The 23,478-nt window shown below is 39.1% G+C and overlaps 1 protein-coding gene across 5 annotated transcripts in view; it reads left to right on the plus strand.

The window, feature by feature from the left end:
* SSBP2 (single stranded DNA binding protein 2) overlaps nucleotides 1–23,478 on the plus strand; it is a 129,580-nt gene that overhangs the window by 97,291 nt on the left and 8,811 nt on the right. For 3 of the 5 annotated variants that reach the window (XM_068177580.1, XM_068177578.1, XM_068177582.1), the window contains 10 exons: nucleotides 7,113–7,172; nucleotides 8,830–8,896; nucleotides 9,091–9,161; nucleotides 11,199–11,290; nucleotides 15,367–15,415; nucleotides 16,408–16,443; nucleotides 18,325–18,379; nucleotides 19,918–19,988; nucleotides 20,700–20,778; nucleotides 21,799–21,827. In XM_068177580.1, the coding sequence (XP_068033681.1) occupies nucleotides 7,113–7,172; nucleotides 8,830–8,896; nucleotides 9,091–9,161; nucleotides 11,199–11,290; nucleotides 15,367–15,415; nucleotides 16,408–16,443; nucleotides 18,325–18,379; nucleotides 19,918–19,988; nucleotides 20,700–20,778; nucleotides 21,799–21,827 (609 nt within the window). The remainder of the gene's footprint in view (nucleotides 1–7,112; nucleotides 7,173–8,829; nucleotides 8,897–9,090; nucleotides 9,162–11,198; nucleotides 11,291–15,366; nucleotides 15,416–16,407; nucleotides 16,444–18,324; nucleotides 18,380–19,917; nucleotides 19,989–20,699; nucleotides 20,779–21,798; nucleotides 21,828–23,478) is intronic. The other 2 variants (XM_068177579.1, XM_068177581.1) reach the window with 1 other exon arrangement.

Below are 23,478 nucleotides of genomic sequence, written 5' to 3' on the forward strand. Positions count from 1 at the left end.
TGTTCCAGATGTGGAATGTCACAGCTGGAGCCAGAGCATGTGCTGTGGCTCAGCCTGGTCTGTGCAGAGCCAGCACCTGGTTCTCTGTCAGTCTAAAAACTTCTTGTTTCTTTTGAAACCCCTTGGACCTCTTTCAGCTCTCCCCTTGACGCTCACGCAGCCTCCTGGTTTTCCAGAGTTTTCCATGTTTTATCTCCCCCCTTCCAGCAGCCACACCTCATTACCTGTCCTAGGATCCATCACCCAGCTCCCAGTGCTGATCCTCCTCCTCCCGTGTTCCCCATTTTTGCAGCATTACCTTTCCTGTACAGCTGGGATAGTTACAGACTGTGACAGAATGGCGAAATTAGCTGGATTCGGCACATGTTCACAGCCAGCCTCAATTCTAGTGCAGCAAGTGGTGTGATTGCAGGGGAAGGAGTGAAAAGTTAAAAGATTCTGAGCAGGGCAAATACAGGGAAGTGCCAGAAGCCTGAGAACCATCCTGGGTTGTGAAAACATGGTGATGGGAGAATGAAACATAACCAGGGCTGCATGTGCAGCCTGGGAGCAAAGATAGCAGCTTTGGTAGCCTGGAGAAACTTGCAAAGTAAGATTTTTAAGGGGATCTTTCCGCTCTGAGTTTGTATAACTCATGTTGGTAGGAAGAACTTTATTGTATTTATGGAATCTCCTTGGTTTGTCAGTGCACCCACCCCAGCAGAGCAGTCTGGGAATACTCAAATTCATAAAATTATAGGTCTGATTCTTTGCAGATTTGACATGTGTGCATTTTTGTCCTCAGCAGTATCACACTGCATTTTAAAATATTCAATTTTTTAAAATTATTTTGACTTGTAGCACCATGTGAGAGGGTATTATCATCTAGAAAGATCTATAAGTAGTTTGTGGTTTTCGCCTGTTTGGGTTCCTTTCCCTAAACACCAGCAATAAAGTCAGCTTCTAAAAAGTAAAGTTATCCAGGATCTGCTGGCCTCAGTAATCCCACCCTGCAGTTGTGGCAGTGCTTTTACTGCTCATAACTCTTGGAACAAATTAAAACTGCTCAGCTTGAGGAATTAATCAGCTGTTCCAAAGAATCAGCCATGTATCCTAATCAGGTTTATCAGTCTGGGGGAAATGCTTTCAGTCATCTGTCTGGATGATGTCTGAGTTCTAAAAATGCAGGGATTTTTATTTTGAGGGTTTTTAAGGTGATACATCTTAGATGTTTTGGCTTGTCGTGCTTGAAATACTCTGTTTTCCCTTTTATTTGCATTTAATAAAATTAATATAAAAACTATTTACCTGGTTTAAAATTCATATAAGTAATACTTCTTACAAAATTTGAATTTCTTTCAAAAATTCATATAAGTAATACTTCTCACAAAATTTGAATTTCTTTCAAAAATTCCTTTAAATGTCATGTGCAGAACTCAGCAACTTTCTGTCCCAATTATGAAATACTGAGCTTCAGATAATTAAGTTCCCCCCAGAGTGACACAGATGTAATAACAATGCAATTCCTACAGATCACCTGAAAGCAGACCTGGCTTTCAGCATCTCAGACAAATGTTTAGCTGGAGATGAAGTGTTTTGTTTGTGGTTTTTCTGGTTGTTTTTGTTTGTTTGTTTGTTTCTTTCTTTCTTTCTTTCTTTCTTTCTTTTAAGCACATAATTGTTTCTTCATTTTTCCATACTAGACAAAGGTGTGTGTTGCAGTGTCCTTGCAACTTCCATGTGGTGTTCCTTGACCAGGGATTAAACACTAAATTTATTTTAAAAGCTGGTATTGCTGTAACTTGGAATTCTGGATGTGAAAGAAGCTCTTCAGTTTAGGAGAAAAAAAAAATTTGATCTTATTCTGAATTAAGTCAGATCTCTTACTGGTGCTATTTACAAGTTGTCAGTCTGCTCTTAGAAAACCATAAATACAGGAATTATTTTTTAGGGATGTTTTTCTGAAGCACAGAGAAGAACATGCTCGTGGAAGTGGGTTTTGTCATCAGGAAAGGCCAATGTAGAAAGAAATCCTTGCTCAGTGCTGAGAATAACACATTTTTATGTAAAATAACATAGATAAAATCAGCTGTTTCGGTTTGCACTGGTAGACTGCAAGACATGCAGTGTGGAACCCAAATTTCATCTCTGAAATACTTCAGCAAAAAATCATTTCGGGTTTAGTCCTGGTTAAAACTAAAATGTGTTAATGAAGAGTGTCCTGAAACTTGAGTGATTGTTACTGCTGAGGGAGATGCCAAAAAAAATGACAGAGGAAACTAAAAAATAAAAAGCAATGAAATGAAAAATTAATTGCAGGGTAACGTGGATAAATTAAATTCACACATATTTAATGGTTCCCAGTGCTCCTTCTAGGAGGGCAAATGCCCTTCGGTTTGGGAATGGGAGATGTAGGTGTAAAACACCTCCAGAGCATTTCCTAAAACACTGGAGTCTTATTAAAGAGATATATTAACGTATTATTTACCCTTACAGGAGAATGAAATAAAAATGGCCACCAGTCCTTATTTTAATCATTTGGATACTAATACTAATAATCATAACAGTAAGCGATGCCAAACCTTTTAGCCTGGAGTAGAGTTTGAAAACCAAAAAGGTGAAGATGAATTGTATTTTACACAGAATGTATAACTTGGCAATTGATTTTTAAACATAGAGGAGAACAAATATTTTTCGTTTGTTTCACTTGTGATCATTTAAAACTTCTAAGTGGATAGATGGAAAGATGGGGTCATTTTCAGAGTTACCAGAGGAAATGCGACCTTGTCTCTTGCAGCTTGAACTGTTTTCCAGTATTTACACCTCAAGTAGCAGCACAATTAATTTAAGATCACTTGTAGTGTGTACGAATAAGGTCTGTGGTTCCATTTTCATTTGCTAGGATAAGTGGTGTTTATTTTTGTGCTGTTGGTGGCTGAGTTATAAGAATCAGTTATTGCCATTTCAGTCCTTCTCCTCACCAAGTGTGAAGCTGTGTCTCACCATGTGATCTTTAATTTGTGGTCAATATATTTACAGTCAATTAAGTCTCAATAGGAATTTAAATATTCAAATATTTAAATATTCTGGGCTGTGGATTGTTGTAAATTTTACAGCTTTATGTGAGACAAAATGTGATTGGTAAATGTAAAGGTATAAGGCAAAGCAGGATAAAAATGCCAGTGCAAGAAACCTGTACCTGCAAGGAAGTAAATTACACTCCCAGCTTTTGGAAGGGAAATAAGTTTAAGGAAGCAAGAGATTTATTGAAGTATGTAATGCTTAGCAGAACACCACTCCCTGAATTCCTTATTTCACCACTATTGGGTGGAAGTGAAAACTGATCCACATCATGTTTTAGAGTCTCCTGAACAACTAAAAAAGAACTGCATGACTGGCAGAGAAACATCCCAGCCTCTGTGCCCTGATGGCATCAGCTTTCTGCTGGATACTTTCTGTAAAATCACGTTTTCTGGCACCAAAATGTGGGCAGAGAGGCTGTTGTGCTTCAACATTGCTTCCTCAAACACTTTCCCACTGACAAACTTATTTTCTGTTGTGTTGAGAACTAAGAAAAATAGGATTTTAGAAGATTTTGATGTTGCACAGTACACACACCTCTCAGACCTCCATTAAACACACAAGTTATGGATACCCTGTGCTGTCCCTGTACACAGATGGATAATTCATGAGCAGAGAGATAACCAGAAAGTGCTACAGCTTCTGGCACCATCATTCACGTTCCTGAACTTGCCTTTCTTTAAAGTACTGTTAGCAATTCTACATCAAGTGTTGCTGTCAGAGCAGGAAGCTTAATGAATTTAACATTTCACATCTTGACTTTATTTTGTGTCATCTTTATTATTCTAGTATTATAATACTGTCCTCCTTTTAGGTTTTTGGGTTTTTTTTTTAACCTTCACTGTAAGTTGGTAGACGCAGATATTCTGCGGTGACTACATGAAAGGTTTTTCCTTTCTGGCTTCTTTTTCACCCAGTTTAGTGGCAGGTTCTTCTTCCTTTGCTCTCACCTGCAGGCTTGGCAGCCTTCAGGATACTTTTTGTGATGCCAGATTAGTGAATTTTGTACCTGTGGGTAGGAATTACGATATATTGCTGCCAACAGACATTGGTGGCATCTCCATCTCAGCAGTGGCTTAGATCTGGCTTGCTTGCCTCTTTCTTTGTTTTATTCATCTTTAGGGTTTTTAGTTTTTAGGGTTTTTTTTTTTTTGGTTGATTATTAGGCTTTGGTTGGGATTTGTTTTGAGGTGGTTTTTTTTTTGTTTTGTTTGTTTTTTTGTTTTTTTAGTTTTAGTTTTGAGGAGGTTTGGTTTTGTTTGTGCAGGTAGTTTTTTTGATTGGATTGGGTCTTCTATATGTCCTCTGCTTTGTTTTTGTTGTTTTGTGTTGTTTGTTTCATTGCTTGGGTTTTGCTGGGGTTTTTTGTTTTGTTGGGAATTTTTATTTGGGTTTTTGGAGGGTTTGTTGGTTTTTCATGAGGGTTGTTTGGGGGTTTTGTTTTGTTTATTGTTATTGTTGGTTTGTTTGTTTGTTTGCTTTTGATTTTTCTTGTGTTTCTTCTGCTTGTCCTAACACCTTATCATGTCTGCCAGTTTTTGAACTCCATTGGAGAAGTTGATTTTAGTCCCTCTGTCTCCTTCCTACCCCACAGCTGAAGTTGCCTGCTGCATTATTGAGTATTTTTCAAGCTTAACTCCAAGACAAATAAAGAGTCTGTCTTCCTGAAAATTCAGTGTGAGCATCCATTTAAACTGCTGAATTTTAGGCTGAGGTAATAGGCAGAAATGTCCAAGTCTTCAGCATGCAAAAATTTTACTTTCACCTTCAGAAACAAGATCTGAGTAGCCAGTTCAAGGTCTGTGGGCACTGGTTTTAATTTAGTCCCAGTATTCTGAGCCCAGTAACTTCAGGGGTGTTTGTGCTGCAGGAGAAGGGGAAGAAGAAGTTGCCAAGAAGTCGAGGAGAGAGGGATGCCTGCTGTAAGAAATGGAAGCCCAGAGTGGTTCCTCTGTAATGGACATTCCAGCAGCTCCTAATAAAAAAAAAAAAAAAAAAAAAAAAAAAAAGAGAGTAGGAAATTAAAGTAAAGCTAGTTCAGAGACTAAATGGCAGGTGTTCTGGAAATGACAAGGGAATGGGTGAATAAATACATGGCACAAAGATTCTGCTGCTTGAGTTTGTGTCTTTCGGAATCCTGTGCTCAATAATGTGTGGGGACTTCAAAACTACTCCCGCTGCCAAGAAAAGCTGAGAGTATTCAATACATTTTCATTAAAAAGTTGGACAGAATTTCTTTGTTGTCTTGAAACCTCTTGGTGGAACCTTTCTGTGGACAAACAATATATACAAAACACAATATGATTTATACGGTATATTGGTAGTGGAGAGGGAGAAGTTCAGTCACTGACACAAAAATGAGAATATTTAAGTTTGTAATGGTCACATTTTTTGTGGTAAGCCAAGCCATAGGAACTGCGTGAAATCTGCTTATCACTGATGGCAGCTCCACCTGGGTGTAAGAGGAATACACAGATACATGAATATTTACAGTATATAATCCTTGTAAGCGTGGAAGGAGTAGGTTTTTTATTACTATTTTTTTATTGCTATTGCATATTAGCCGGCTGGTTCTGCTCTTTAAACATGGCTGAATTCAGAGACAATTCAGGTTTCCCTTTTTTTGAGCTGCACAGCTGTAAATAAAGTTGAGTTTCATTTGCTGGAGGAGACAAGTCAAACCCAGGGTCCTCGCTGGAGTGGCTGCACTGGGTTGACCTCTGTGGAAATGGTTGAAATTCTAATTTCCTGACACTTCTACTGTTTCACGAGGGCCTCATCACATGCACAGTCCTTTCTCTTTCTTATCAGAGGTTCTCACCGTCAGAGAATGCACAAAGGAGCCTCCCTCTTCTACAGCACATCATTTCAAGTATCTTTTTATTAATCTATTCACAATTGTTATTGAACTTTCTTCTCCAGTTTGTAAACCCTCTGTACTTTAAATTGCTTTCTAGCACTACTTTGAATGCTTTGAGTGTTTATGTAGGTTACATTATTTCAGCTTTCATCTGATTCCCGGATGTGAAAGGTTTCATTAATTTATTGATGTAAGATCATAGGAAAAATTCCAGTAGTAATTATTGGTAAAATAATTGCAGTTTCTCTGCTAGCTATTGCTAGTCTAAATCGGTCTTTTTGTCCCTGTGCTCAGACACAGCATACTTTTATCTCTTCGTTTTCTTCTGGAGCTGTAGGTACTCCTGCTTGCCAAAGCCATCCTCTTCATCTTCTGTTTAGTCAAATATTTGTGCCTTTTTCCTGTAGATTTGCCACTCATCTTTTTAGATTTCTAGGCTCTTGCCACACTTCGGGGTGGAATGAGCTGAGAAGTTAAATGTTTTTGCTGCCAGTACCACTCGATTACCTTGTTTGTGGGCTGTGAGGTAGCTCAGGGGTAGCCAAGAGCCACCAGAAACTCACAAGGTGTGGATGGTGTGCCAGATTTGGGTATAAAGTGAGCTCAGTTTTTACCCAAATCTGGGTATAAATGTAATAGAGAGAGAGCCAGTGTGTGAGCAGGGAGGGATGGCAGGAGTGCAGCACTGAATTGACATGGTGACTGAAAACAGCAAAATTCTAAATATTTGCATCAGGAACTGGGAATCTGTGCCCCCACAGGTTAAATTTTGTGTTGCTTTTCACTGTATTATGAAGAAGTGAATGAAAAGTGTTTGTGAATTATTTTGATCTTCCTTACCTCTGAACTTTCCCAAGAACGCTTTCGTTTTCTATTCCAAGGTTCCATCTTTCCCCCTTCTCCAGTGGAAAGTAGAGATGTCTGATTATGGTTTCTTTTTCACTATTAATGCTTCGAGTTTTTTATATTCTGCACTTACAAGTGCTGAAACAAATTGTTAAATGATTTATCCTCATAGATGGGTTGGCTGAGAATCTCTGAATTTATGTAATACTGCTAAACATTGTGGAACAATGTCCAGAGCTCTCCGTGGGAGTGTTGAGTCTGGATGGGTGTGAGCGTGGCAGTGGCACAGGGTGGCCTTTACAGGATGAGTGGGGTTATTCAGCAGTGTTTCCTTTTCTCCCTGCAGCCTTTCATGTCCCCCCGGTACCCTGGAGGCCCAAGGCCACCTCTCAGAATACCCAACCAGGTAAGGCTGAGGGTTCTGTCCCTGTGGTACTCAGTTCTGTGTCAAATGCTTCACTCCCTGCCCATCTCTGGTGGACATACAAATTATATTTATTCCGTGGTAAATATGGGGATTATTGGTAGAAACAGGTCTCATGAAGTGCTCTGTGGCTCCTCCAGACACTCTGAGGACTTTCTAACAGCACTGAATTCCCAATTTTCTCTCATCTCCACCTAAGGATGTGCAGTGCCAGCGAGACAAGGATGAGTAATGAGCTGCTGTTCGTCAGCAGGGACCTTTTTTGGCCCATCTGTGAGAAGAGGGTTCTGGAAGTAGAGACCATTTGTGTTTTCAAGTTCTCCATAGTGCAGGTAGAGGAGGAGAAAGGGTGTCAGCAGATGAAAAGTTAAAGACAAGCAGACAGAAAAGCATCAGTGGAGCTCTGAGATGAAAACTAGGTCAATTACAATATTGGGAAAGGTAGAAAGGATAGATGGAACAGGTAGTTTGGTTCATCTTTGGTTTCCAGGACTACCTTTCGATTGTCACTCTATGCCTCACTATACCACACTATACCATACTGTGCCTCATTTCTGGCTGTTTTTTATATTTGTGTAACACAGTTGCAACAAATTTGTCATTACTTTTGACACACTATCACCAGAAGTTATGAAACCTACATTTCAGTGAGCTGGATGTATCAGGTGGCAATATTTCTGCAGGTGTTGCTCTATCTGGTGATGTTTGGGATCAGGTGAAGTTACCTGTACCAGGGCTACTTTCTCACCAGGGCAGAGGGGGACTTAATTAACCTTGATGAAGTGATCATCTGTGCAGTGCTCTTAATATTTGGTAACATTTTACTGCTGTAACTCAGTGCATTCCTGATTTTTGCACTTGCCAGTACTATCTTAGCCAAAGGTGTCTGAGCCCCCGAGCCAAGGGTTTGGGTTTCACACCCTCTGTGCCCGAGCTCAGTGAATCCTGGCAGGTGGGATGTGGTGGCTGGAAGCACTGCCAGCCTGCAGGTTTGGTTTCAGAAGTGATTTTGTCTGCACACTGTGGTATTTTCAGTCCAGAGTGGAAGATAATCACATAATCCCAGTGAACTGCAGCTCTTGCTACATTCACATTTTGGCAAATTCACGAATTGGTTCCTTAGCAGCTCTGACATTGCTCAAGGTACGCCATGGATGGGCAGGGTGTGGAAACAATAAACTATTGTGGTGCTGCTTTAAGACCCAAATTTAGATTAGGTGGTAGTTTGGTCCTGGGATTGTGGAAGGGGTCCCTGCCCATGGCAGAGGGGTTGGAAGGAGATGAGCTTTAAGGTCCCTTTCAACCCAAACCATTCTGAGATTCTGCTCACTCAAGATACATTTTTACTGAAAATATGATGGTGCTTTGAAATGCTAAATAGTGCCTCATGGATCAGCTACAAAGATCCATTCATAAAAGTATTTTTCTACTTGACCCAGCTGCAGGTAAAATCCTGTAAAAAGGAGCTTTAAACCTAATTCAGTAAACCCAGAGGGCAGATTAATGTAGGAATTTAAAAGCACGTTAACTCTTGACTCAGAGGAAGCATCCAGGAATTAGTAATGAAACGTGTGTGTTGTGTCTTTAACATGAATTTCAAGGGATTCTGTGGTTTGATGCTGTGTTTTCCCTGCCTCAGGCCCTCGGAGGTGTCCCGGGGAGTCAGCCCCTCCTGCCCAGCGGGATGGACCCCACACGGCAGCAGGGTGAGTGTGGGACCTCTCCACAGTGCTGTCCTCACAAACTGGCACCTTTCTTCCTGCAGATCCTTAGGGCTTTTCTGTTAAATAGGAAGAGATGATTCATTAAAAGTAGCTGTAGAAGGTGATTGTGTCTTGCATAATTAAAGCAATTGTGTACTGCATATATAAATATAATGTACTTTGTATTTTGTTTGCAGGTCATCCAAACATGGGTGGGCCGATGCAGAGGATGACTCCTCCAAGGGGAATGGTGCCATTAGGACCACAGGTATTTTCTACAGATGGGTTATCCTTAGTGACAGGCCTTTATTTAGTCTGTATTCTCTGTCTTTGCGTAGCGTGAAGAAGCCCAGGACTTGTTTTCATAATCTCTTTTTAAAACAAACCTCCAGTTTTACAAAAAAGCATCTGTTCTAAGTTGCTGCTGTACAAAATCAAAATGAAAAATCTGTCACTTTCATTGATACTTGGAATTAAAAGAAGAATCCCTTTACTTGCATTTTTTTAGAAAAGTGTGTGTGTTGTAATCAAAGACTGATACTGGCAAGGGCGACCAGGAGTGGAGTAGGTGTTTCCTCCTCCTCCTCATTGATTATGCTGTTTAGGAGGAAAAGATTAAAACTCTCTAACTTTGCCAGAAATACCTCTCCAAATTCTGTAAAGCTTTTCTTTCATCCACTGTTGATCTACATTTTGGCACGTGCAGCAGAGATTTTAGTGTAAAGTGAGATGTCCAGGCTACCATTTGTCCCCGTGTGCACCTCCAGCATCTCTGTGGCTCTGTCCCAGAGGGACAAGGCAGGGGACAAACTTTACGTCCTGATGCACCCTGGAACACAAATCCAGGAGGCTCCTCTGTGTTTTGTCAGCACTCCAGTGAGCAGCACGAGGGTGGTGGTGCTCCTCACTGCTGCTGCCAGTGTTTTGTTTCACAGTGTGCTTGTTGTGCCCACCCTGTGCATTTTTGCTTCCCCATTTCAGATAACCTCCCTGGTGGTTTCCTGTTTGAATGACAGCTAAATTCTAAATTATTGAACAGCTTTGTCTTCCAAGTCTGTTCACAACTCTCTGTACAATTTTCGGTCTTCTTGCCACAAACCAGTTGTGCAGTTCTTCACAACCTTCACTTAGTGGCCAGCTAAACATAAATAAATGTAAAATAAAATATTTTTGCTATTTTTTTATGTGGCCCTGAAATGTACTGGAGGTAAAAGAGAAGCTCTGCTGTGCTGCCATATGAGATTGAGCTGATCCTTTATGCAGCACCATTAGTCACACTGCAGGCAAATCTCATAGCACTTTTTACAAGGATAATTTTTTTTCCGTTTTTTCGGTATTTTTGTAAGCTTCTTCTCTGTTGCACTCAACGTCCTAACCTACTCAAAATTTCAGTCCACAAAATTTAAGTTCACAAGTTACCCCATAATTGGATCACCAAATACCTGGGCTCTGCAGAGAGCATCACTGCTCTGAGAGGACACCTGTATGGGTGGCCCTAGAGGCAGTGCTGTTATTTAGGGCAAAGGAGTAAATCTGCTTAGGATTAGCAGTAATTACAGGTGGAAGATCGTCAGGTGAGACAGATTGTTCTGCTTCTATTCCACTGAATAAAAATGGGTGTAATTTATATTTTTCTGTAAGTAGTGCAGTCAAACTTTGGTGATGATATCAGGACATAAATGCAGATTTTAGGGGCGCTGGGAATTTAATTTGTTAGCATTGCTAGGGCATTCTTTACCATATTGAATATACTTCATTTTGATTATCACAGACCTGGGGTTGTGGAAAGTGTCCCTGCCCAGGCCAGGGGTGACACCGGATGGGCTTTAAGGTCCCATCCTGGGATTCTGTGATTTATTAGAATTTAATAGTGGAAAGAGAAATGTAACGGTACATTAGAAAAGTTATATCATGTGGTTTAATTTTACAGAAACGTAATGAAATCTAGGTAGAAATAATACCATCTGATATCTCAGAATCTTTGTAGGGGGCTCTCATTTTGAATTGCCTTGTTTTAGAAGTTGAATTCATTATAAAACCTGACCCTTGCTGGCCATTAACTTGAGCTCAGTATGTGTAAATAGTACAATTCCCCCCGAAACCATGTTAACCATTCTTAGCCAATTTCTGTTGTTTGTATTGTTTCTCCTCGGGGTTAATGATCCCAATTTTTAGTCAACAGTCAGGGAATCCTGAAAGCATGAATGGCATGGCCTGTCCTGGCAGCAGTTGCACAGGGATGTCATTAACCTGCTGTCCTTTCTTTCCCCCTCCTCTTTGGTTTTGTTTTTTTGTTTTGTGGTAGTCTGACCCTTGGTTGTCGTTGCAGAACTATGGAGGTGCCATGAGACCCCCTCTGAACGCTTTAGGTGGCCCGGGGATGCCTGGGATGAACATGTAAGCACAACACAAATCCTACTGTACCTAGAAAATGCCATTATTGCATTGCAGAAGGAGCAGTTGGGATAGACAAGGCAAGGAGAACATGCTTCGATGACCAATGAGTGCAATTTTAAGAAGTGAACCCACAGTCTTACAGGAGCCTTGACTGTCCTAACAAGTCTGTACAAATTCTTAGTTTTTCTCACAGATAAAACTTCAAATACTGGGAATATTTTGTCAGTATAATCACTGATATATCCATGTATGCATTTTTAAAAATGATATTATTTATAATTATTTCTACTTACTAAATATCTTGTGAGGAATGTTTTTTTCTCTGTAAAATAAATCCATACTTAATTGTAGCAAAGTAGCCTTTGTCTAGAACTAATTAAAAGAAAAAGAAAAAGGAAAAACACAATTGATTTGAAAGTCTTCTTCAGCTGCAGTTCTTATTTTCTTAAATGCATTTATTTCCAGTCTAAACAGATAGGGGATCTTTACAGATATGAGTGTATTTCTGTCAGTTCTTCTGTGTATTTCTGGGTCTGGAAAATCACCTGGTAAAAATGGATATAATCTGAGCTCAGATTTGTTCTAAACATGAATTTAGCCATGGCAGGGTGTTGCACCTTGTATCCCTGAAGACAGCCCCCCTTTTAAATGTGTAGAAATACTTCCAATGTAGCATTAAGAAAGCAGTAAAGATTTCTATATGCTTTTCTCATTATATCACAGATACCCATTTTTACTCTACTTTTTTTAGAAAATGTAAATAAGAAATGATGATTTTCATGTCAAGTAAAAAGTTATCACCCTGAAGAAGCCAAAGAGGTAGAGAATATATACATTATATAATGTAATTTTTAAAAATCCACCACACCTCTAATTGGTTTTCAGATTTCCAGACACGTATTGAAATCTTTAAGCAAATAAATTAAAATCTGGAGTTTTGTGTTGCTGTATCATATACATCACATATGGGGATTTAAGACAAATCTAGGAGCCTTCCTGAGGGTAGGCATTTATGTTTTCCAATTAAATTGATGTGGAAAAAATATTTAAACATTAGAATTTCAGTGTGAGTCAAGTATAGGCACCGTAGTGGTTTTCCTCAGCAGGAGACTGTATTAAAAAAAGGAAATTAAGTTTCCAGAAGTAAATTGAGGGATAGATAAGACATTTTGAAATTATTTATTCATATAAATGAGAGTTTACACAGGAAAAATAAGAAAAGAGTTTTCTGTATGACAAAAAGATTTCCTGGCCTACCAGAAAGAGAGAAGAAGGATTGAAGTACTTCTATTGCTGCTTTTTGTAAATACATTTTATCAAAGGCTTGCTCTGAGTCAGCATTCTTTGAATTGTATTTTCAGGACATGGGGGTGTTTTCCTACTGTGAATTTACTGCTGTTCCTGAATTTGTGAGGCCTCAGACTCAGGGCTGGCCTGGGGGCAGTGGCAGAGGGTGAACCCAAATGTGCCTCCCCCACCCTTACCCAGTGTAGGTCAGCTGGGGAAATCACATTTCAACTGTACACAAGGATCTCCCTTCATACCTGAGTGTTTTCTTTACATGACAATTTCCCGCTGCTCTGTTCTTCATTTTCTTGGATTTTTGGCACTCTCGAGTGCAAAAATGAGTGCTCCACAGAAACAGCTGCCGTGTAAAATCCAGCTTTTCCTCCTTGGAATGCAAATGGAAGCTGCTTTGGTTGAGAGCAGACTACCTGCCAAATAAAATGTTACAGTTTTTCTGGGTGAGAAAGTGTTCCTTGTGGTCAGAAATGGCAGCCTGAGGGCTCACAAGGCAGCGTTTCGGTCCATACCATCCACAAACGCAGCACTGCTGGGTAGTTCCTTGCTTGGTCATCAGCAACACCATCGGATTTCTGCTGGACGCAGCCGATGCCCAGCCCGGGTTCTTCCACAGAATAACTTCATTTTAGGCTGTAAGTGTTTTTCAGTTGGAACTTGGCATTGCCATTTTTAGGAAGATTTCATGTCTCTGCCAGTTTTTGGAAGAAAAAGGCAGATTTCAGGGAGCAGTGTTACATTTCACTGGTGATTTTTAACACCCTGTGTGACCTGCAGTGCAGTCTCAAGCACTAAGAATATCTCAGTCATGCCTCAGATTCAAAAAAAAAAAAATTAAAGAAAAGGTGTGATTTTGTCTTTTAACTTCAATTCACAAACTCAAGTCTAGATGTTTCATTTCCTGATGGAATATATTTGCCTCTTGGGAAACTGGAATTTCAGACTTACATTTTTTCAAGCCAGGATTGACACTTATAGGACAAACTCTAAAAAAAAAATTGCAGCACAAAAAAAAAATTGGTCGTAGCACCAGAGACTATGTGAAGTGTTTTGGAATTGGTACTTGTATGGTTATGTTTTATGACCTTGTTGGTGCTTCCAAAATAAACATTTAGTAAAAGACAAAAGTCCTGCTTGCATGCAATTTAAAAAAAATATTAAAAATTGCAATTTGGGGGGTTTTATGTGTGTTTTATAAGCATTTGGCTCCACAAAATCCATGTGGCTTTCCAGCAGAATCTGCTGCAGTGATTTTTAAGTCTATACTGAAAGCTGTCCAATAAATCTGAAAATTCCAACAGCTCTTTAGATGAAAGGTGAGTTCCCTTGTCTCAGTGTAATTTCTGAGTTTCCATACTCCTGTGGCTTAACCCAGTTGTGTCTCTCAGTCAGTACGTGTCACAGAAATGAGTGCGAGGGCTTGGGCTGAAAACAGACTTTTAAGTGTTTTTACAAATATTCCTGATTTTTCTGAAAGAGACGATCCAATAAACCAATGAAAAATAAGAAAAAGAACAGCAAGGGAAAAAAAAAAACAAGTAATATTTCACTATGTGATTATCAGCAGAGAAGAAATTGCTGATTATTTGACCTGAGGAGCATTTCCCTGCTCAGTCTTTCACTGAATGAAGCAGAAAAGACCATACCAGCATTCTTGATTTCCAGCATTCCAACAATAAAGGCAGTGGAAATAAATACATTTTCTGTTAATTTTTTTTTGAGATTGCTCCTTTAGCATTTAATCAACAATGTAATAAAAAAAATAAGATTCAATATTAAATCCCTCAGGCAGTGTATGCACTTAATAGTTTTTATTTCTGCAAGTCTTAAAACTTTCAGAACTCATTAATAAAGGGTGATTCTTTCTCTTTCACTCTCTCTCCCATGCCTGGTGAGCTGCAGTGGTTAATGTTGCTTTTCTACAGCTAATGAGGCCAAAAGGCCATTGAAAATGTGAAAGTTTTGTCATCTGCTCTGCCTCTCTGTTGTCAGGGCCTTCAAAAAGTGATTAAATCTTGTTTGTAAACAAGCAGGAGCTCTTGGTACTCCCAGAAATAATTATGGGTTTGAGACTGATTTCTCCACTGTGTCTGTGAACATGGAGGTTTTACCTCTGGTGAGTCCCCTCTGGATTATTATGAGATGAAGCCTCACCCCCAAAATATTTTTCTGGGTGAGAGTGAGAAACTTAAAATAACAGCAGAAGTTGTGGGAAAAACCCTCTGAGGGTTTTCTGGGTGTAATACATGACATTTATTATCATGGCTGCTGTTGTTATCATCGTGGCCATCATCATCATCATCCTCATCACCACACAGGGCTCATAGCAACGTATTTTGTATGGCTTGTTCTTCTATAAATTAGGTGTTCCCAAAACATTTATTGGCTAATGGCACAAGTTTTGCTAATGAACCTGACTATACTGCAGTATTCTAGATCCACAGGAAATGAATGCATCCTCAGTACTTCAGGCATGTGCTTAATTATGTGAGCAAGATTACTGGTTTTATGACTGAGCATTTATTTATTTTATGACTTGAATTTATTTTCTGAGTGGTAAATGAATTAATCAACTCACCAAATGATTGAATAGCAGTGCAACAACAAAAATTCTGTTCTTGCATTGTAACTTAGTGTAGTTACAGTTTTAAACACACTTTAGCGTGAAAAAAGCCATTTTCTTCGTCCGGAAACAGGTTATTCAGATTTTTTTCCTCAGAGCTGGTCAGAGGATGGGGATGGTTCTGTGTCTCATCATTCTTCTTCTGTTTCAGGGGTCCTGGGGGTGGTAGACCTTGGCCAAACCCAACCAATGCCAATTCTGTAAGTAAATATCATAAATACATTTGACAGCTCTTGTATTTAGGGAAGTATCTTCATGCCAGGCCCAGCCCTTCTGTAAGATAAAGGTTGTCCTGGGATCCTACATGAACAGCAGTGTCTGGAATTCCTCCAGAAGGCAGAAAATCTTCATTTTCATTCAGGGATCATGTATCATGGCTTTAAAAAATATTCATTTTTGGCACTTGTAGATGGATAAGGTGGGTCTGGCTTGCCCTGCTAAACAGCTCTTCCTGCTTTTCTCAATTTGGCTTTTTAATTGTACTAGTGAAATGCTTCAATTTTCTTTTGCATGTACGCGATTAAAATAGATATTTTTTTAGCTGATAAAGTCTTTTCAGTCCCTGAAATCAATTGGCAAGTTCAACAATAGATTTATTTGTAACAGTAATTTGGCTCACAAGTTGTCTGTAGAGAAATTTGTGTTTGTCAGTGCAGTTGCTGCTCCCACAACATCACCGGCCTGTGTCCCTTTGGGGAGAGTAACAGAAAAGGCAATAGCAGAAAAGAAAACCAGATTATTCACAGGATTTCTCCAGGACACTGTCCTTAAAAAAACATAAATAAAAAATGGAACTAAATTCCAGTATCTTCTAAGGTGAAAGAAGTGGTAGCTTCTTTTCCTTTTATGGTGAAGATTGTATTCAACATTAGGTATCTCTTAGAACATACAAATTCAGGTCATGCTTGGCTGACTCCGAAGTCCTGCTGACTGAAATGCAAGTATGTGCTGCCTGAGTCCATAAACCTTATAGACTAAATTGCCTTAGTAATCTTATACCTTAACATTTTAATACTTCATTATTTTTATAGTCAATATTTTGAAATTGCTGAAAAGAGGTGTTCATTTTGACAGCAGAGGAATTTCCCCCCATGATTTTAGCTGTGTCTGTAGTTACTCTAATTGAATCAGCTCTCACCTGCAGCTGCAGGAGGCACCAAAAAAATCACTGTTTTTTCTGTTGATGTTACAGATACCTTATTCCTCAGCCTCTCCTGGGAACTACGTGGTGAGTGCCTTTGTGTGTGTTTGTTGGACATCACATCTCATCTGGGCAGGGGATCAGCAGCCCAGATGTTGAGGGAAGCCCCCGTGTGCTGGCTGGGGCTGAACATCTGGCCTGCACCGAGGCTTCCCTGCCCCCTCGGGGGCAGATGTGGGTGCTCATCACCAGAATCGTTGTCAGCCTGCTCCAGATTGCCCTCAGTGCTGCTTCACTTCAGAAAACATTCCTACACCTAATCCAGTGTGGTCTCTGCGATAATGAAGGACAAAAAGCCCCTTGGCTTTCTCAGGAAAACCATGTTGTGTGAGAGTTTCTGAACTTCTGCAGGACAGAAGTGTTAATGCTGGATTTTGTCTCTGTCACTAGAGATTAACTTTGTTTATTATTTTAGACTCTTTATGGTTGCTGCTGCTGCTGTTGCGCTCAGGTTATTTGTATGGCCGAGGAGCTCTTCTGAGGCAGATTGTTTATTCTGTTTTTATCACATGCACAGGGCTGGTGTCACAGGGTGACGAGGGAGAAGTATATAATTAAAAGCAATTCGTTTTGTCATTTATTTAGACAATTACCTGGGGGGAAAGTTATGATTCTTGCAAATGTCTGTAACTATAAGCCTCATTTTGTCCCAACTTAGTGGAAACAGCCAATATTTGCTGTCTCCAAATCAGTTCTTTCAATGCAGAACTTCACAGACCTCTCTCTGTTTGGAGGAGGTTTTGTGGCTTTGCCACATTCTATTGTTGAAGAATTTAAAAGACATTTTTGGAATATTTGACTTCATAGAGAGAAAATGTTTGGGGATGAGGGATGGGCTGGAGAGCTCTTAAAAAAGGTTTTCAGTGAAAAGATTTGTAATCTGGAATTATTCACTTTGAGAACTTAATAAGATTAATCTATATCTAATGTATTAATATATAGAATATAAAACCTTATCTACTAATATACAAGCATATATAATATGTATATACAAATTTATACATTTTATAAATAAATGAAATTATATTCTCAGAGTGAAAATAGTTGATACCAAGAAACTCTCTAAGAGAAGAAAAAACACAAACCATGAGAGTAAAAGCTAACTTAAAATGAGATGCAAAACTTAATGAAGACAAGTCACTTTTCTCATAAATTATCAGTTAGTTGTTCCTACATCTCTTTATGTGATGTTGAAAAACATGCACAGAGAGCCCTTAAAAATCAATTAAGTGAGCTTAGTACACAGGTCTGCAGGTAAAAAGTATATGGAGAGCCTGTGATGCCTAGGGAGTCATATGGATATGAATAAAATGTGGATATAAATTTACCAATAAATGTTTATAGGCAAAAATTACATGGGCAGACACCCTGTAAGGAGATAGAAAACCCAGACCCTTGAAATCACTCCCACTGAAAAGATATCCCTGTCTGAAAGAGAATATCTGCTGTTTTAAATGTTAACAAAAGAGATAAAGTACAGTAATAGCCATATGGCAGTGAAATTAATAATTATTACTAGCAGTCTATGTGTATTTTATTATGGAAAGTCAATATTTATTGACTTTTAATTGATGTAGGCATTTTTACCAAAGTGGAATTTGGTAGTTTTTCATGTTACCTGAAGGGGTTCAATACACACAGGAAGCAAGATTTTATGTTTCTGTTCTTAGTAAATAATTTGGGTGATTTGAATAAAATTCCTGGAGAAATCTTAAAGAACTCTAAAACTCTTGTTTAACAGCCAGAGCATTTTGTGTTTCTTAGTCTTGATCAAATTTGTGACATGGAAATAACCAAAACTTTAAAAAATACGCATTCCTTGTTGTGGGGGGGTGGGGTTTGTGTGTCTGTTTTAGGCTGTTTCTAACCTTTTAACTGATGCTAACTGACTATTTTTACTCTCCCCAGGGTCCTCCAGGAGGTGGAGGGCCACCAGGAACACCCATCATGCCTAGTCCTGCAGGTACTGAAATATACTTGGAAACAACAAAATTGTAAGGGATTTTAGGAAGCACACTTTTTGGGGTTTTTTAATAAAGATTCAGATAACTGGGTTATTGGGTCTATATTTTCTGTATCAGGCTTTTTTCCCCTACTTGCTAACCTCGCCAGTACAGGAGGGTAGGGAAGTTTCCTAACTGGCCATGAAAACTTACTGCACCAGTGTATTACTTCATTGAATGCAATTCCAGGGATTTAAATGCATAACAATAAAAATCAAAGCCAAAACAAATAAAACCCCTCAAAAAAAAATAGAACAAACAAAAAAGGCAACCTAAGGTAAAGGTATTTTGAAGTTCTGTTTTCCAAAGCATGAAAACACTTAGAAATTGGCTACCTGTGAGTTTTGGCAAGGTATTTACTCACCTCTGAGACCAACAGCTCAAAGAGTCCAGAGCCCAGCCATCCCCTGTGTGTTCTGACATGAGCCAGGATAGCAGACAGGTTTTTATCCAGAACCTGGGGACAGCCAGGGATGTGTGTTGCAAAAGTTTCTGGTGGACAAAGAACTTTTTGCCTTCCTCACTGAATATTAAAAATAATGTAATAGGCTGATTTTACTTCAGGCTAAAAGCTTTTCTATTTCCCCTTTTCCTCAGACAGCATTTTTGAATGTTCTCGTGATAAGTAGTGCTCTGTATGTAGTGGAATTATTTGCTTGGATTAATGCTTAGAAAATCATCTTGGAAACATTAATCAGTAGACAAAATCCTTGATTTATCTTCCTGTTGTACACAGAAGAGCACTGGGTGTGGAATGGGCTTGTGGAGGGTCTGGGTGCAGAGTGCTGAGCTCTTTTTATTTTCTGTGCAGATGCTGATTTTACAGAGTTGCCAATATGTTTTTTTAATCACACTATCCCCCTTAGGGTTGTGTACAGATTTTGTCAGGTCGTTGTCCTTTCAGTTTTCGTCATTTTGGGGTTTTTCTGCAAGCACTGCACCAGGCTGTACCATGAAGATAGATCAGCTAAAGCCTCCCTCAGGAGTGAAGGATCTTTGCACTGAAGACTTGGCTATATTCAAAATCATACGGACTTGACAGGGATGAGAGTAAAAAAAACTGTAACTCTCAGTCTGTGTAAGGAGAAGTGTTTTATCATTTATTACAGATAGGAAACAAATTACAGGAAGTATTGATAAGAAACAAACTCCTGTTCTATGGATAATATGGAAGATGAGTGAAGGAATTTAGAACTCCAGGAAACAGGGTTTTAGGAATTAAAGAGTTACAGATTCTTGGTGATTTATAAACCTTTTAACAGTCATGCATAAAGCTGGAGCCCAGAAGTACTCACTTGGGGACTATGGCAATTATTTCTTTTCATAGCCCTGTTGTGTGGCAGCAGTGCATAGAAAGAGAATAAAATCTGCCATTATATTGCCACTGTGTATGGGATTGAGACACAGTAATAATATGAACAAAATGACAGGAAATGTATGAGGTGAGTAATTTTATTGAAAAGTGTATTTTAGCGCTTAAAATAATATCTTATTACAGATTCAACCAACTCTGGAGACAACATGTACACTTTAATGAACGCTGTGCCACCTGGGCCCAACAGACCTAATGTAAATATGAATTTTCTTACACCTTTTTTTTTGAGTAGTGCAGCCTTTTGTTTATCCAAACACTGTGTTTCCAGCAGCTATCGTTATTGCTAAGCTTTCCATTTTTATGGGTGGCTCTTCAGTTATGGGCCTCTGGGGAAAAGTAACACCAGTGGAACTTAAAAATAAATATATGTAGATATGCTAAGTCATTAAGCAGTAAATTGCAGATTGTTTGGCTATAATGGTAGTATCTTTTCAGTGTGTGAAGAGCTAAATTTAAGGTTAATTATGTAATTGGACAGAAACTGCTCAGGTTGTGAAGGTGATGAGGAGCTTTCCAACTTAGGATAGGTCGGGGGGGTTTGAAAGCTGGTGGATTTAAGGGAGTTATAAAAGTTCACTATAACTTCAGTGGGGCTGAGTTGCCAGCAGCAGTCTGAAAAGTCATACAAAAGCACTGAAGTAAATAATAAATTGTTACCGTGTTGAATTCCAGCCTACAGAGGTGAGAGTCTCCAAAAATCGTAAGATTGACCAAAAAAATTGCTGGCTTTCAGTCTTCACGAGACATCTTCTCTTAAAGATCTGAATGGGATTTGAGAGTCTCTTCTCATTCAGAGCTGAGGATTTGTCCTTACTTTTTTTCCCCTTCTCCCAAGGAATATTTTCTCGTTGTTAGGTTGTGTGATAAATAATTGCGCAGTTTTTTAATGCCTGCTCCTTTTGTAGTTTCCACTGGGGCCGGGCTCAGATGTACCTATGAGCGGACTGGGTGGAATGGACTCACACCATATGAATGGATCCTTAGGTAACAGTAAATATTGCCAGCATGCTGAATTCTCAGTGGCAGTGCTATTTTCTGTGACTAATTCATGGAGTTCTGTGGAAGACAGTGTGTTAAAATGTATGGGGAAAGTTCTGTGTACATCTGTAAGAGGAAGGGAATGATTTGAAGAGGCAGTGAAGAAGAAAGTCACTGAAGCTCAGTGAGCAGACTTATTGTGAACAATAACAATTCAGCATAGGCCTCTATCTCCTAAAGAGAATTACTTTCTTTGTTTTAGGAAACATGTCCCTGAAATTTTAGATTACTTTACACAGGGACACTTTCACAGCCTTTCTTTACCTAATACAATCCTAAAATGGATAGTTGGTTTATCTACTAATGATGTACATTTTAATGAAAAATTAAATTGCAACAGTTATGGGAGGATTTTACATGTACCTAGCACATAATTTAACCTTTTGGGCCATGACAGAATAACTCCTGGTAACATCTATGTATCTGATGTTTTTGGAGAGAGAAATCATATTCCTTCTCAGCCCTCATTTGCCTGGCTGTATGAAAGAGCTGTTTCAGTCTTCTCCATTTCTGACTGATTTGCTGTGATACTCTTCTAGGGTTGTACACAGTACTCTTCCAGAATTTGTCTTTCCTGAAAATACATGTCTTTTGCTGCTAAAAACAAAAGCTTTTCTTTGTTCGTCCATCCTGAAATTCATTCCCTGCTTTACCTGAGGTGAGGGCTACAGCATGTGAGAAAAGCCCTCTGTTTTCAATAGTCTTGCACTCACTATATTTAATTTTATTTGGTTTCCATTACTCAGCTCATCAGGATCATCCGTTTTCTTCTAAGAGATGCTCAGTATTTGTAGAAGTTGATGGAGCCTCAGACTGATTAAGTGGATTATTCTGTACCAACTGTAAACTTTTACAAAGTTGGTTGCTTTTTAAAATGTTGATGTTGCACTATGTATTTCCTATGAAAAAAAAATTGTATTAGCTTCAGCTCAAAACTAACTGAGCAATTGTCTGTTTTAATTTCAGGCTCAGGAGACATGGACAGTATTTCCAAAGTGAGTATCTAGTCAAATATCTGGAATTTTGAGTCTTTCGCTCTAAACTCATTTCCTTTGTCTCCATTATGAATATTTTTGTGATGTGCCTTTATTATATCATATCTATATTTTATATAATTACCTCCAGTTCATAATCTGATTGATCATGTTGTAGTCTTTGATACTCTTAAAATAAATGAAAACCATTCTAATAATCAATTCTAGTCAAGTGTAAATGTGGGACAATCTCCTTAGGGTGTTGCAATCCTTAGGATTGGGTTTATCACCTCTCTAAGGTAATGTTAATATCTTAATCCTCAGGATAAATTTCCAAAAACTAGATTAAGAAGTAGTTTCAGAAGAAGCACTGTTTTGATACCCCAGCCATTAAATAGCTGGAAAAGGATGTGAGTTTAATCTGCAGAGATTTTGCATCTACAAAAACAATACTTGAATGCATTACTTCAGTAAAAATAAAACTGCTGTGGGTGTGATCATCAGTAACTTAGGAGTTAATAAGCTGATGTGGTATTGGTAAAGGGGCATGAGTAAAGAGGACACAGTGTTGTTAAATTTTATAACATTTTCAGACTCTTCGTGACATTAAGTGATGGGTGGAAAAGACCACATTGCCTCAGTTGTGCTGTGCGGGGCTGTGCATTGAGGGATTCAGTAAAACCCTCCTGTGAGATGACCAGCATACAGCACATTGTTAATCAAAGTCTATGTTTTTTCTTCACTATTTCACTGCAAACTGCAGCATTTTTAAAGGGAAAAAAAACCCAAAACATTTGCATTCCCATGGGATAGTTTTTAAAGCCTGTGTTCCACTTCTAGCTGTTCAGTATGTGCTGGTACAGGTGTCAGCAGCTCTGAAAATTGGGTCCTAAACAATTTACCTGGAAGTCTCGTAATGCATTAATCTGCACGAATAACCCATGGAAATAACATTTGATCTGTATGGTTTTTTAAATAATTAAAAGAAAAATGCTGTTAATTTTGCCTGTAAGACAGTTGTCCATAGAAAATGGATCTAGTCCTGGCAGAATCAGTACAGCTCACAGAATTCATAGCTTTGTAGAAAAGATTTTGACTAAATTGGCTGAACGGCAGAACATGAAGAATTTTATGAAGTAAGTTCAGACAAGGTCACTAAATGAACTGAAATTATGCATGTTAAATAAACATTAATAACCTGTATTTATTGCAATGCCCATGGAATTTGTGCAGTCACCAGGGAACCCTTGCTTTGGAAAATCCCAGTTGGAGCTATAGTGCTGGACCCCAAGTGGCCACAAAAATAACCTGGGGGAGTCACTAAAATGGGATTTTTCCAGGAATTTGGCCCTTTGGGGCTGGCGTGCTGCAGCAATGGCAGAATGTCAAAGCTCAGTTCTACACAGAGCAACATAAAGAAGGGGGAAGATCCCCCAGGAACGAGCAAAAGTGCAGGAGCATCATATAATACAGATGTGACAAGGCCTGTATATTGCTGGATGTCGAGGCCAGGGGGAGTGATGTGATTGTGTAGCCTGACCTCCTGTGGAACACAGACTTTGGGCTCCCCTGAATTAATGCTGCTGAAGGCACAGCAGCAGTGGCAGAGCCAAGGCAATAGGTGCAACCGTGTCTGAGCTGTGGGTCCCTGGATATCTGGTGTGCTGGCTTC

Source organism: Anomalospiza imberbis, chromosome Z, assembly GCF_031753505.1.
Source record: "Anomalospiza imberbis isolate Cuckoo-Finch-1a 21T00152 chromosome Z, ASM3175350v1, whole genome shotgun sequence".
Lineage (NCBI taxonomy): Eukaryota > Metazoa > Chordata > Aves > Passeriformes > Viduidae > Anomalospiza > Anomalospiza imberbis.